The 15,233-nt window shown below is 39.3% G+C and overlaps 1 protein-coding gene across 1 annotated transcript in view; it reads left to right on the top strand.

Moving 5' to 3' along the window:
• GTF2F2 (general transcription factor IIF subunit 2) overlaps window positions 1–13,330 on the top strand; it is an 80,092-nt gene extending 66,762 nt beyond the window's left edge. Inside the window, exons 7-9 of the mRNA XM_014895405.2 lie at window positions 2,933–3,032; window positions 7,793–7,936; window positions 12,470–13,330. Coding sequence (XP_014750891.1) covers window positions 2,933–3,032; window positions 7,793–7,936; window positions 12,470–12,589 — 364 coding nt within the window. The 3' untranslated portion in view covers window positions 12,590–13,330. The remainder of the gene's footprint in view (window positions 1–2,932; window positions 3,033–7,792; window positions 7,937–12,469) is intronic.
• The last annotated feature ends 1,903 nt before the right edge of the window (window positions 13,331–15,233 follow it).

The raw sequence follows: 15,233 nt of genomic DNA, 5'->3' as shown, positions 1-15,233 counted from the left end.
ATATAAATTTCCATATTGGCATGTGGCCACTGCTGTAATTGTTTCATTAAAAAGTAGTATCAGGAATGTAGTGTATTTTTAGCTCTCACAACAGCAGTAGAAACAACAACAAAAAAAGGGTTAACATTTTACTGTAAGCCAGATTTCTAAAGACCGTGAGATCTGCGGTTGTAATTTGGAAACCTTTGGCAAGAAATATCGAAGTACAACACAAATATCTCTGAAATTTCTCAGACATACATTTGTAGCTGATATATTTATTACTTGCTATGTATAGATCTTTCTGAAGTCTTCTGCCATTTCACAAACTAACTTAGATGGTCCCTCTCCATTTTCACTTGGTTGGCTTTCGTTCTGTTTCCTGAGCAGGCAGTAAGTTTTTCTTTGTTTTTAAGATTGTGTGCTGGAGAGCTTTACTTGTTAAATGTACATTCACTTCCATCAACCTTTGGAGGGAGGCCTCTGAGAAGCTGTCTTGCACGTTTGGTTTTCTACTGGTTTGGAAATTGGGAGGTTAACGTGAAAGAGCTGAAATGCATATCCTGCATGGTGAGCGAAAAATGTTAAGAAATAAAGTGCTGGTGTACTTTCATACAAAGAAGAATTAATTTAAGGAAGATGCACTGAATGGGGATTGAAATTTCCTCTATTGCAATTTTAAACTGCTGGATCAGGAAGAGGCCTTGAACATGAGTGGTATCTAAAGTCTATGGCTGAAAATTCATCACTGAAGAGCTAATGTTCTTTGGCTGTTTACCTGAAGAAATGGATGATATTGTAAATTTACATCATAAAGAGTAATGAATATAAAGCCCAGTGCAAGAATCATGAAGAAATGCCACTGTTGAATGCCTGGTGCTCCCTGGATATGTGACACCATGGATGTATTTAAGTATTGTTAGGACCCTGTGCTCTAACCATCATGAGAAGGACTCTGGAGCAACATTGCAAATCAAAAAACTCAGTCTGCTGCATATGAAGGGGAGGGGAAAAGAGTGACAAGAATTCGCAGTTCATCTCAAGGAGCCCCTGTCTCATGAACAGGAGCAGTACCAGTAAACGGGTTGAGCAGGAAATCTCCTTTATGAAAAGGAAAAATGGGAGGAGAAGTGAAATGAAAAATAGCTAGAATATAGGAGAGAGAGGACTGGAAAACTCCCCATATCAAACCAATGGGAAACATGATGAATTGGAAAAAAAATTAAACTATTAAAGCCAAACTGTGTAAAAATTAAAGACAAACTATTTTAAAATTTAAAAGGTCATTGAGACCAAAAAGAAAAATATGAAGCAATGGAGAAGCAGAGAAAAAGACTGTTTTGTAGAAAATATAGTGTTTTTGTTTTGGCCTATGCCTCTTTGGTGAAACATGAGTTTAGAAGATCTTTGGTAACCAGATCAAGAAAATCTTTAAAATCATTTAATTAGATTGAAGACAAAAAGATAAATTCTTGTGATAAGCAAAAAATGTTCACTGTTCATTTACCTTCCAATTGATCTTCCTTCAAGCTAGGAAAGAAACATGCTACATTTGGACAGAAGGCAGCATAGATATAAAAATGTAGAATATGAGGCAATGGTTGCTTAAGAGTAGTTAAAACTACAGAAAAAATGACAAGTCTGCAAGGATTTGAGAGGAAGCAAGTTGATCTATGTATGAGAAGAAACTACCCCCACCTACTGTCCAGCAATACCAGCTATGAGGATGATTTTCTTTTGTCAAGTTGCTACGACTAGAGAATTTATTTCTTAATTGGATACTTCCTTCAAATGTATTTAGGTTGTTCAGGTGTTAAATCAGAAACATACTGAATTTAAATTTTATCTTTTTGGGTGTAAATGATATCTTTACAAAAATAAATCTGTGATCTCAAATATTTACAGTTGTTTTTAAAGAACTGTCAGTTTTATCATTTTTATATTTTACACTAGTAAACATGCAGTTATTATTTCCATTAATGTCACCATATTAATTTTTGTTTGGAAAGAAGCAGGCATCTCTGTGCATTTATTGGGTCATGTTATACTGCGTTTAGTGGAAATTGACTCCTCTGCCTACAAGATACAGCTTTGGAAACAGCTTCATCGATAATTAACATGTTAATTGGATGTGCCATAAAGCCATTGTGTCTGAAGGACCATTGTCCTGTGCTTTTCTAGAGCTTGGTTTCTTGCCTTCATTTCAAGGAGAAATTCTTGAGTTCTAAATCTGAATTAAATGGAACACCCCTCTACATCAACATACAGAAGATTTAAATTACATAGGGATGAGCCTGACAAGATGTCCTCAACCTCTGACCTTCTGAGAGTCTTTCCCAAAGAGAACTGAAGGTCATCTATTGTTATCTGTGTGACAGAGACTTGATTGCACATTGATTTGAAGCTAGGTGGATTTTTCTATCTTCATGTCTTTATAATGCTCTTAAAACCATTATTTGCATTCTCTTACTGTACTGTAGTGCCAAAAGAAAGGTCACAGAAATTTATGTCTTTACATTTCAATATCTAAGAGAAGGTCATGGGTTAGCAGAGGTGGATGAAAAGCTTTTTCATCCCTCAGCTGAGTAAGCGGTGAGATTTTGCATTCATTTGGGTTGGGTTTGATCTTTTTTAAGAGCAAGGGCTTTTTTTTAATCTGAGCATTAGGCTTTTGCAATGAAATTTGTGTCCAAACTTTGTTTTTACTATCTCCTCTTCAGTTATTTGATTTTCAGCATTTCAGTATCTTCTGTAGCATAGAGCACCCTAATAGTTCAATGTCCTTAAGCAAAAATACAGTAGGAAGAATTAATCCAGAAGAGTGCACCTGTTTTGCCTTATGGATTGTTTGCAACTGACCTTTGATAACAGCTCGTTCATAATTGCAGGTTTTTAGAATTAATTTTGAGTGTATGCTTGTCTGAATTTTTTATTCTTGTTTTCTTTTTTGTAGATTACAGATAGAAGAATCCTCTAAACCTGTAAGGTTATCACAGCAGCTGGACAAAGCTGTAACCACAAACTATAAACCAGTGGCTAATCATCAGTATAATGTAAGTAGCTTTTAGTATTTCCCTTTCTTTTCCTCAAGAGGAATTTGGCTTAGGACTCCTGGACTGCTCTACTGCTGTCCAGCAGCTCTTTTGCTCAGAGTTGGCCACTGTCTTTGGCAATGCTCTATGTCATCTGGTTTCTCTTTGATTTTGTCTTCTGGGGATCTTCTTTCTGTCTCAAGACCAATATCACCCTTGGGGCAAAGGTCTGCCACTTTTAACTGTCTTGTATTATCTGATGGTGGGCAGACCACCTTCACTCTACCCTTTCTAGTGACTTTATTACATTCTTCCTCTAATCTTTTTTTTTATTTTAATGTAATTTCGACGTTTGTGGATGAAAGGCAGTTCTGGCTTTGTGCTATGAGATGTGGAAGAACTCTTTTGAGCCAAATAACTTATCATCTGCAGAAGGGTAAAGGACTTGAAAAGCATCATTAGTTTCTAGTCCTTTGGAGGAATTGGCAACAAGTAGAAAAGAGTAACAGCTGATAATTTTTCTGTTTCATACCTTCACAGTACGTGTTATTGGCATCATTGGCTTTGTCAATATTACACCCACACCGCTGTTCCAGATCAGCTGGTGTACATATAAACTGTAACGTCCTTTTCCTTAAAGATCCTCTTTGAGTATGTTGAATGTAAGGAACATTAAGTCATACTGAAAATGAATCACTGTGTTAGTCATTTAAACTTTTACACTTTTTATTAAGATTTTATTTACATAAAACAAGTGACAATATACTAGATGATATTTAAGCATTATTATGAAAGTCAGTCTATTGCCACAGAACCAGAAATAATAATTTCTCTCTCATGGGACTGGTTTGTAGTAGTTACTTTTCAAAGCCTGCTCTGTACATGGATGATCATACCAATATAACTATTGCAGCTGAGGGAATGCCATTTAACCAAAACAGTCACACTGATGTATCCTACTATGCAGATACAGTTTTGCATCAGTATATTGTTTTATGATGCTGCTGGTGTTCTCCTTCTTTAATTCTGGAATAAGTTTTAGTGAGGTACAGCTTCTCTTTTTAGTGGGATGATGTTTCATTTCCCTGACACCAGCATAAATTACAGCAGTATGACTTCAACCTGGAGATAATCTTTGTGTCTTTATTCCAGCTGCAAACAGGTCATAATATCATTATGGACATTTAAATCTTATGTAAGTTTGAGGGGGTATAACCCGGACATAATCAGGCCTGTTTGAAGTGATGATGCTCTTGTGTCCTAATTGTAATGTTTTTATTGGTTGCATAGCTGTCCATGGTCATGGAAATCCATCAGCAGTGTGTTTAGTTTTCATGTCTACCTTAAAGATGTTCTGATGGGAAAAATCTTGTAAGAAATAATTGTACTTGAGTCACCTTGACCTTGCCTTGTCTCTTGCTACAAAATTTTTCTTTTCATTAAGTCTTTTATTAAGGTTCGGTTTAGATGGATGAAAGCATGTATAATTGGGAGAGGAAGTCCTTTAACTTCTAAAACCTCTTGAATTTTTCTGCTGTTTTCAAGCAGCAACTGCTTTCTTAGAACCTGATGCATTTCATGTAATCATATAGGTGCTGTGTTGGGGACAGGACTTGAACAAGAAAGAAATAAAAATGTATAAACTGACACATATGCTAATACAGTCATCATCTGGGCAGTTTCTGAGGGAAGAATGAGTGTCTACTAAGTAAGACAGAAAGGGTTAACATTTCTTGAAGGAAAGAATATAAAATGGGGCTTAAGTGTGGCTGCTTCATGTACCTATAAATGAACATACAACAGGAAGGAGGAGGGAAATAAATTACATATGGATGGGGAGTAGTAATAGCTTGTTTGAATTCAAGGACTGGGAAAGTGATTATTTTTGCAAGAAATTATACTAAGCCTATATTTCTAGTTGAATAAATTGCAATTCCATTACAATATAGGCTAAGACTGTAACTTAGCTTTTCTTCTTTGTGGAAGAGACCTCCATTATGTCTGTAAATACTAAATGTGTTTACAAAGTTGCAAGGTTAGTATTCTTGCAGCTGGAACCTTTTGACATAATTATTTTTCATAATATAGCAGAAAAGTTCCTCAATGGTTCTGGTTACCCCTTCAGAGGATGCTTTTAGTGGTTTCTTTGTGGTCCTCTCTTCCCAATGTCCTGTACTGTAGATGTTGGTACCCATACTCCAGGAGACAAGAAAACCTTTTAGGACCACTTTAAAACATCTTTAGATAAAACTTTGGATTTATTCTAACTTCTCGATCACCTTTGTATTTGCTGTCTACCTAAGCAGTTACATCAGCTTCAGTATTATTGATGCTTTCAAGAAGGCAATTTTGGCAGCTTTTCAGCAAGCTTAGCAACATCCTGGGAAGGTAAACAAAGAGAAATCGATTTCAGTATAAAATTTTCTGGGGATAAACTCACAACTTCTATGCTAAACAGCTTGTCCTAAAATGGTCCTTCTTTGAAATCAAATAGTATTTGAATGTTTTTTAAATTAAAAAACCACACAACTTTAAAGAAATCGAATTTACAGGGTAGGTGCATTCTATTACATGACTATTAAAAAGTGCTTTAAGGCTACTACATAGAAGATCCTGTTTGCAAAGAAAACAGGGAGGAAAAGAGTGAAAGGCTGCATTGTAACTTGCTGTGAGCAGTGTATTCACAAGACCAAAAAGAAAAAATCATCAACAGAAGACACCAGGCTTTTTTTTTTTAAGCGCTTCTCAATGTTCTCTGTTTTTAGATAACAGTGGAAACTGTTGCTGAAGTTAGAGGGCAATGCTAGAGTGTTGCTAATTAGAGAGTGGACAATGGGGCACCAGCTGCTCATAACCTTTCAATAAAGAGAGGGTTTGATACTCAGTTTTCTATGTGAGTTGATTTTATATATTAATGGATTAAGAATATTAGAATATTCTCATGGAATTTTTATAATAATTGTCTCTTGGACTTCCAGAAGAAACAAATGTTTTGATATGATATTGTTTAAAGGAAGGCCAGTGTCATAGGTTTATGTTTCTCCTCTCGTGTCTGTGGTGCAGCAGTTCTGCTGTGGATCGTGGCAACCAAGATGATGTACTGTCAAGCTGGTTTGCTTGATGTTACCGTTTGCTGTGTTGCAAAGATATTACTGTTTTGAAGATGTATTCTTTCAATGCAGTGGCTAAAGAGTTAAATAATTGCACTAAACTTTGTTACTGGTTAAAAATCCGTTGCATGATGGGTTTGTGTGGTGAGATTGTAGCCTTTATAACACTACATGGAGTTAGAAAAGCAGGCAAGTACTTGGTTGCACGCACCCATTTTAGGTTTAAAGCAGAATTAAGAGACTTCAAGCTACAGGTTGGGAGCAATTGCTCTGCATCCGGTTAATGATGTACATCCATTTCAGAATGTGAAGGAGGTAGTTGGCTGGCTGGAGACCTGGGAACTGTGGCAAAGGTGGCAATAGTCTTCAGCCACTTTGGGACAGCTACCAAGAGGCAGGCTATTTTCACTCTGAGAGTAGGAGGGAGTTAGCTGGCAAGGATACATAGGAAAAAATAAATTGTGTGATAAAACCAATCTTTCTTCTTAAAAATAAGATCTTTAGTATCCAGTAGATCTGTGCATTTTCATTTCTAGGCTTTTCATCTGAAGATCCTCCTTTTGAGAATCCGATTTGAGCCATCAGAAACAGAACAACCCCATACAGAATTATCCCATTTACAGCCAGGCATGTGTCCCTTATAGATCACGTGCATCTTTTCTGCTGTACATTGTGCCGCTATGGATTCACCCACGCAGTTTGCCTGAAAGCACTTGATGATTACATGACTTACACTACCTTCTGGATCACTTTTGTTGATTCCAAGGAGCTGGCTGATTTTCTGTTTGAGGGTGGTATTGGGGGTGGATGGGGTGATGTGCTGGAGGTGTCATGGTTGGTGCTCTCTGGTGATTGGGGTTTGTTTGGGGTGTGCTGGTCTGTGCTTCTGATGATGAATCAGAGGAAGTATTTTTGGAGGCGATAAAAGTTTCTGTGAAAATATATAGTCATCTGGTGCAGATTATAATGGTTAAGTAATTTTTAATGTACAGTTTGAAGTAGGATGATGCGTGGCAACAAGGGGCCTCTGCCTGTTTAGAAAGTTTGGGGTTTTTGGACAAGTGTAACTTCATGTGTGCTACTCTGGTTTTCCTGAAGAGAAGCTGTCCAGATCCTCAAAGTGTGTCTTTGAAGATTGGTTGTGTATTGATGGAGTTGATGCCTTGAGTGCTCCTTTTCTGGAGAAAATGAGGCAGTGACCTAGGGCCATTGGGAACATCCTTTGGGCAAGTGCTTGTTGTGATTGAACAGCCATGTTGGTCTGTGGATTTTCCCAAGAATGGCAGTTGGGAGGTTGTTTGACATTTGTCATTGTACCTCAGAAGCTGATACCAACAGAAGTGGAGTAAGAATGCCATCTCAGTTTGGATTCCTGTACTGTTATTAATTCTTTTTCCAGGCTTGGGCACCTGCAGGCTCTGTTTCTGCTTCTTTTTTTCTGTTTAAAGGAGATACACACATCTGAGAAGCATATTGTGCTGAGGACAAAATGCTTAGTTTATGTTCATAAAAGAATATTTGACTGTTCGAAAGAAAACTTTCCAGATGCAAAGCAGTGAGTCATTGTACAGTGTTCGATTAAATAGAAAAGGGGTTTTTGTAGCTTAATGTTCAGCACTGAGAATTACACAGCATTACATATGAATTTCTTTAAAACATGTTTTATAACAGATTGAATATGAGAAGAAGAAGAAAGAAGATGGAAAACGAGCTCGAGCTGATAAACAGCAGGTGTTGGACATGCTTTTTTCAGCCTTTGAGAAACATCAGTATTACAACATTAAAGACCTGGTGGACATAACCAAACAGCCAGTGGTACGTACTGCAAGTCTTGTAAATACAAACATTTTCAGTAGTTACTACTGTGTGTCTTTTACATATCCAGAAATAGTTTAATAAATATTATATGCCTTAGAAACTCCTCTCTAAATACGTTTTACAACAAACTGAAATCACCAAGATTTAAGTTCAGCATTGTAGGACAGTGTAGGACACCAAACATTGCAGTGAGTGTGCTTTTTCTTGAGAGAGGTGGTTTAAATAACCTAAATGGTATCTTTTTTATTTAGGTTTGCTTTAATACTAGGAACCAGATTCTGTCTACCCTGCTTCTCCTGTCCTCCTGAAGCCTAGTTCTCTTGGCAGTAGTGAGCTTGTGTTAGTCTATGGTCAGTCCTTCCCTCAGCTTCTGAACTGTATTTTGGCACAGCAACAGGGGTTGCTCTTTTTCTGTATTGAATTTGTATTAAATGCAGAGATTATCCATGTTAGGAGCTCAGACGTCATGACAATCCCTCCAAAATGACTGGATTTCCTTTACAAATAGGGTAATTTTTAGGTTAAGAATTTAGGTGGTTGATATTTAGGATTTATTTGGGGTTTTCTTTTAAAGTGTTTTGATACACAGACAAGAAAAGCACCAAGACATCTGCATATGTGATGGTTTTGTTGTCTTGTAGTGTCTGTCAGCCGCTTCATGTATGAACCATAACTTTCCAGTTCTTTCCCTTCTTTCTGTGCTCAAGCTTTCCTTGAGCTGACCAGACAAGAGTGGGAAGGAGACATTGACATGCAAAGGACCTTTGGTGTTTTTGATGTTTTTCACTGCCAACTTCAATATTATCCTCAACCCAGCTGCAGATTTCAGAAGACTTAAGGGGACTTAATTATGTTTGCGTTTAAATGGAGCAACAGTGTCACAAGTTATTAGAGCTAAGGCAGAAGAAAGAACAGTAACAGCTGGATTATGGAAAAAATACTCTGTAAAAAAAAAAAAGGCAGAAATGAAGATGCTTACTAGTTTTGCTCACTTCACATTTAGAATGAAGTGTATCTCTGTCAGAGCATTTGTATAAGTGAACAATCTTTTTGGTTAGAAGCTGCACTACGATGTTACCCAAGTCAAATCCATGTAGGTTCACTGTGGTCTAGTGCCTTGAAAGAAACTTGAAAGTTTGGTAACATATCTGTGTCTTCCATTCATTTATCTCATGAGTCAGCTCCTTATCTCTGTGGCAGAGAAGGTGCGTGGGTCATGGGAGCTGAGAAGGAGGAATGAATAGGAGGAAGATATGGAGGAAGTGGCAAGAAAATTTTAAGTGGGTTTTTTTGGGTAAGAGAAGTGTTGCAGTCACTGTCTCGATCACTTTGAATGCAAGTTGGTACAGATTTATCTCATCTACCATGACATCAGCTTGCAGTGGTCACCCACAGCTCCCACTTAAGCCACTGGAGAACTTGAAGTTACAAATAAATAAAGGTATTTTTCTTACATAATGGTAAATGTAAATAGTAAATTAAACCCTTGCTACAGAATATGTTGCATGTTATACAAGAAGTTGCTGCTGTCCTTATTTGTGTCATGAAATCACAAAACAAATCTTTTCTGAATGTAAATTACTGCTCTATTAGGGAAACTTGGATTTATTTGTTTTTCATTCTAATGCAAAATAACAATTTGCAGTAGTAGGCAAATTTTTTGCCACCTACCCAGATGTAAGTACTAAATGCTCCCTGGAAATATTGCAGTAATTCCAGACTTGGGCTTCATGGCTGAGAACATAATACAACTTTCTGTGAGGAATCAAATATTTGTGAAGAGTGGAACCAGGAAGGAGCCAGTGGTCTAAGATGAACTGTATATTTCAAAAATTGAGTAGATAGTTTGCATTTTCTCTTCTATTTTAGCTTTAAGTAATGGTTATCCTAAATACAATGGAGTTTGTTTCCCCCTCAAAGTTTCAGAAGGATTTTCAGAGCTTGTAAGTTAACTCCTCAGAAATTATTATCTCATAATTCCATGATAACATTTCACTTTATATGGAAAAAATAATGAGGAAAGGTAGAACAGGACAAAGGATGCTTTAAATGTATGAACAGATCACCTACAGGTGAGCTTCTGTGCTAGAATTGTAAGTACATAAAAACACTGGATCCTTTTCTGAGAAAAAATTGTGACCCCCTGATTAGCAATAACCAGGCTCTAAATTTCAGTGTTTGGCATCACTGGAGTAGTGTGGGGTTTCTCTCCATGGTACAGTATCAGTGCAGTGTGCTTCAAGGCCAGCCTGGTGCAGTGCAGACCCAGGTGGGGAGTCCTGGTTTCTAGGAAAACTGATCCTGCAGGAAAAATCATAGCATCCCCTGAACTCATCTCTTCAAGCCACTTCCTCTCAGGTACAGTACAGCACAGTGGGATTATCTATGTTTCATAATTGTCTAAAAACTCCAGCAGTTCAGTGTTGTCTGTGCCCACACAGATGGGCACAGATGTTTTGGGGTTAATGCTCTCAACTGCCCTCCCTAACACCTCTGCTGCCTGGTTGCCCCCTGCAGCAGAGATGGGAAATAGGAATATGTAGCAAATCCTCAGCTGCTGCAGTTCATGGCTCCAGCTGGAAGTGCCATTATCTGTGGCACAAATGTTACCTTGCTATTCACTTTGGGTTGGTTTTGTTCCATTTCGTGACATTCTTGGAAGTTTTGCCCTGAGAGAAGCAGAACTGCCTGGGTAATTAGGTCTGAAAAGTAGTTGAAATTAAAAATAGCCTTTGGGTGGTTTGGAAAGTTCAGCCATAGTGGTTTCACTCTGCCTGAGCCCAGCAGCAGCATCCCACCTTGTGACCCAACTTCCCAGGCAGACTAGATCTGCCAGTTCAGGAGCTGCACATGAATATACTTCATGGCACTGAGTGCAGTTATGGGGGATTTCTTCCAGTTCTCTGTCCATGTGATCCTGAGCAGAATTCAACCTTGCAGCCAGGTGTTCCTCCCACCCACTCTGCCATGCTTTGAAGTGTCTGTCGATGACACTGCCTCGTGTGCAGGGATTGCAAAGCAGGCAGTGGATATAGAGGTGCGCACATCTGCACACACCCATGCAGAAATGGCTGTTTCACCTGCTCCCAGCACCTTTCACACCGTTCCTGGTGCATCGGTGTCATAGCAAGCGTGTGTGTCCCGGGTTCCTGACGGGAATCATGACGGCATCTCTGCAACAGCCGAGCAGTGCGAGGGGACGTCGGTGATCTCCTGCTGCCACCTGCTGGGGTTCGCATCGGGCAGCCCCCAAGGCTGAGGAGCCATCCCTGCACAGTGAACTCCCTGCTCCTGTGCCCAGCTGCTCTGCACAAAGGAAACACCCTAAAAACACCCCAAGGAACTGGTTCATATGCACATCTGTGACAGTCACCTTTCTTATGTGTTGGGCTGCTTTGCATACTTTCGGTGTGTACCTGGAAAGAGAGAGTAAGGTTAAGTTTCTCTAAAAGACACTTCTTTGACTGACTGAGAACATACTTTTTGTTTGTCTATTTCCTAGCTTTTCCATTTAGCAAAGGGGGGAAGAGTGTAAGGAACAGGTCATAGACAATCTGCCTTTCTTATTTTCCTGTGTCTTCAACATGTATTTGTTGGTTTTAATGGCTTGGAGTATGTTGATATTTGTGCGTAGTGGAACTGTAGATGCAGAAAATACAAGCATTCCAACAACTCCAGTTCAATATAAGCACTCCAACAGGATTAAATTGCTCAAACTAGAGCAATTATGAATTTAATGTGGGGATTCTTAAACTGTGGTCTGTGGTTGCCATGACAATCCACTCATCTCAGTCCCAATTAATAATTAAACAAACAAGTAGGCTCTTGTGACTCTTAAGAAAATTACTGGTGTTTATTATAAAGAGTGAAGGGGGGCAATATCAGTGAATTGTGTTTTGTCAAAGATTATACTACTATAATAGTAGTATAATATAGCTACTATAATAGCTCTACTTGTTTTGGGTTTTTTTCTGTTTCTTCCAAGCCTTAATATTTTAAGGTATTTGAAAATTCTCAGACATATACTCAGCTCTCCTCTAAAAATGAGGCCATAATAAAATTCTTGAAGCTTTGCAAAATGACGTGAAAACCATCAGCTTGAAGCTTTGACAAAGTCTGAATAAGGCAAAGATTTTCAAGATAATCCCAGCCCAAGCAGGAAGAAAGGTCAAGAGCTTTTAGCTCAATTGGAGGAATTCCAGCAGGAGGAAGATGTGTGAGATAATAGTTCCCAAGAGGTGCTGGTAACTTAATTTCAGCAGCCTCTGGAGTACTTGCCTCTCAGAGTGACTGCCTGGGAACCATCACCCCTGGGGCTCAGGTGCTCCCTTCTGCATCCCTGGGGCTTGCAGTAATCCCTGCTGGTTCCTGAGGGTTGAAGTCTATCCCAGAATCTTTCCCACACTGTTTAGTGCCCAGCAGCCAGCCAGGCTGTCTGCCTCTTAGGAACTGAGTCCCTGCAATTGAGCAGGTGTGTAGGAACTGTGGCAATTGCCTGCCTGTTTAATTTGAACTTTTGTTTCCTTTCAGATATACTTGAAAGAAATTTTGAGAGAAATAGGCATCTACAATGTGAAGGGGACCCACAAAAACACGTGGGAGCTGAAGCCAGAATACAGACATTACCAAGGAGAAGAAAAGAGTGATTAACAAAGACATTTATGATGTAAGAGTGATTGCACTGAGGGAACTGTGGTGTTTACAGACAGGACTGAGCACAGTGCAATTCTTCAATTATAAAGATAAATTAAAGCAGCTGATACTTTGTAATTTTCTGTAGTTTTTTTCCCCAAGGAATATTTCTTGTATGTTTCTATATATGCTTTGTCTTTTGACAGGAAAAGTTTATAGAATAAACTGGTATTAGATTTAACTTCGTTAGAAATCTTTTGAGATTTCCTCTTATGTTTTTTTCTTGGTAGCTTCATGGCTTTTCTAAGCCTTGATAACTTTGATGAAAAATGTGTCTTAGAGGAACCCATAACTTCGTGGGTTTGCATTCCAGGTTAACCAGGTGTAACCAGGTTAATACCCTCAGTTCTGCTGAGATCTGTCAGGGCTTCATCTGGAAGCCTGCAAATGTGCACAATCCTTTGTGCAGTGTTTCTGTGGAATGGACATGATGCTCCTCTTGGTAGAAGGCTTTAGGACAAACAGCCATAACCATGGTGCTCATCACAATCCTTAGACTCCCTGGGAACAAACCAATGCAGTTAAAAACCCATAAAGTCAGTGGGAAGATGTCAGTCCCCTCCATGTGATTACTGAGAAAAAAATAAAATGTCTGTTAGTTACAGCAAGGAATAGTTTTATCTTCTGTTTGGTTTTTATGCTGATACCTATGTTCTGTTTAAGCAGACCAATAAAAGCATTATTTTAATTTGTACCACACAATGTTCTACATTATTGACTGAACACGTTGTGATTTAGGCATAAGGCTGAAGTGTTTTTTTCAAAGCATGTTTCTATTGCTGGCTTTGCCACTGGGTTCCTCTGTGGTTTGGGAAAGATTGCTAAATGTGTCTGTGTCTCTGTTCCCCCGTTTTTGAAATGCACACTGCAAGGGTTGTCCCTTCAACATCCTTTTCAGGAGGAAGCAGGGAGGGGACTATTTAATTATATTCTCAAAGCTTTTATGTTAAAGAAAGAGCAAGGAACACAGAGTAGGATAACCTCATTATTATACCTGTGAAGGAAGCAGAAGGTGAGGTTTGATAGCTCAGCTTTCACGTTCTCTCATGTCCTTCAGGTGTGTGCATCATTTCTACTCACCCTAATGACACAAAAGATATGTGTGAGAAGAAAACGTTCCATTATTGGTCAACTTGGAAGCAATGAAAGGCTCGGGGAGTGGTCAAATGCTTTAAGAGGTTTCTTAAACAACTCTTATAAGTCACACAATTTTGGTCGATTCATTTTTTCTAGAGTTGTTTGTGTAGGTATCTCTCTACAGCTACACTTTGGGCTGATGCTCAGCATCCTGTGGCATTAAGTGCCCAGTTCCCAGGAGAGAGACTGCTGAGAGTTTTGAAGAGCAGATCACACTCCAGGAGGGTGAGTGCTTTCATAAATACTGCCACTGACTCGTGCCTCCTCGGGCTCTACAGCAGGACCCAGCCTGCAGATGGTTGCAGGAGCCATCTGAGGATGCTGAGAGGAACAGAGGAAGTCAGCCTTTGTGTCTTGCTGTGGAACATGATGTGCTCCCGGGCAGTAGCCAGGGCCAGCTCACACTGCTGTCCTTATCATACTGCTCAAGTCCTCTGTGGACTTGTGTTCAGGGATGTGTAGGATGAGAGCTCTTGCCTTTCATGAGCTGGGCTTCTCTGTGGGATCCGTGTCCTGTTTCAGCAGCTGAAGCAGCCAGCAAGTCCAGGTCAGCTTCTCTCTTGTGTTGCTCCCCACATGGTCCTCTAAAACCATGCAGGGGGGTGCCATGCAATCCTGATTAAGTAGTTGTGTCATTCCTTACCACAGATAAAAATCACTGTGACATTTCAGAGGGAAATGGTTACCTTGAGTGAGAGCCCCAGCAGGATTAGTTTAGCGGGAAAGTTTTGGATCTGTATTTCTGGTTTTATGTGAGCTGCTTCACAGTTTGTCTTCAGTTGAGAGGGACATAATCAGCATGAAATGCCTGAACATGTAAGTAAAGAAGGTATTTTATTGATCTGCAGAGTGTCTTTGGACAGGGTAAATAAGCTCTGGAGTAATGGAAAATGTGCAGAGCACTCTGTTTTTTATGGGGTTTATGGTCTTTGCAAAGGGCTGATTTTTTTATGGGTATCATTAGAAACGTGTGGAGTGCTAGAAGTAAACAGAAAAAAGAAGCAGTGGAGTTTTCAACCAGCAAGCAAGCAGAAAGGTTGAGGAATGCCAAGGTGTACTGGTTTGCTTGCAGCCTTCTGTGGAGTAGCACCAGTTATAAAGAATGAGGAGCAGGACAGTGAGGAAACATAATTTCAAAAATGGAACTAGGAAATGCTATATCAGAGTAAATTAAAAAAAAAAAAAAAGTTCTTTGGACTAGTGGAGAGTCCAGAAGTCAGGTAGCTTGTGAACTATTTTTTTACCTGCTTCCTGCATGATTTTGAAGTTTTTCTAGCATGTTAGGGTGCAATTGGACTTTTCACCTCAAAAGCTGCCACAAAATCCAAGTGGCATTAGAGAAGGGAACAATGAGCCCACAGAGATGCTGATCTAGACCATGAAAGATTCTCTCCTGTGCTGGTAGCAGAACCTGTGCTGTGCGCTCAAGGGCTCTGCTGGCTCCTGCCATGGTAGAGATGAAGAT

This window comes from Sturnus vulgaris, chromosome 2 (genome assembly GCF_052056855.1).
Source record: "Sturnus vulgaris isolate bStuVul1 chromosome 2, bStuVul1.hap1, whole genome shotgun sequence".
Lineage (NCBI taxonomy): Eukaryota > Metazoa > Chordata > Aves > Passeriformes > Sturnidae > Sturnus > Sturnus vulgaris.
The sequence above is the reverse complement of the archived record's forward strand: the minus strand, read 5'-3'. Positions and strand labels throughout refer to the sequence as shown.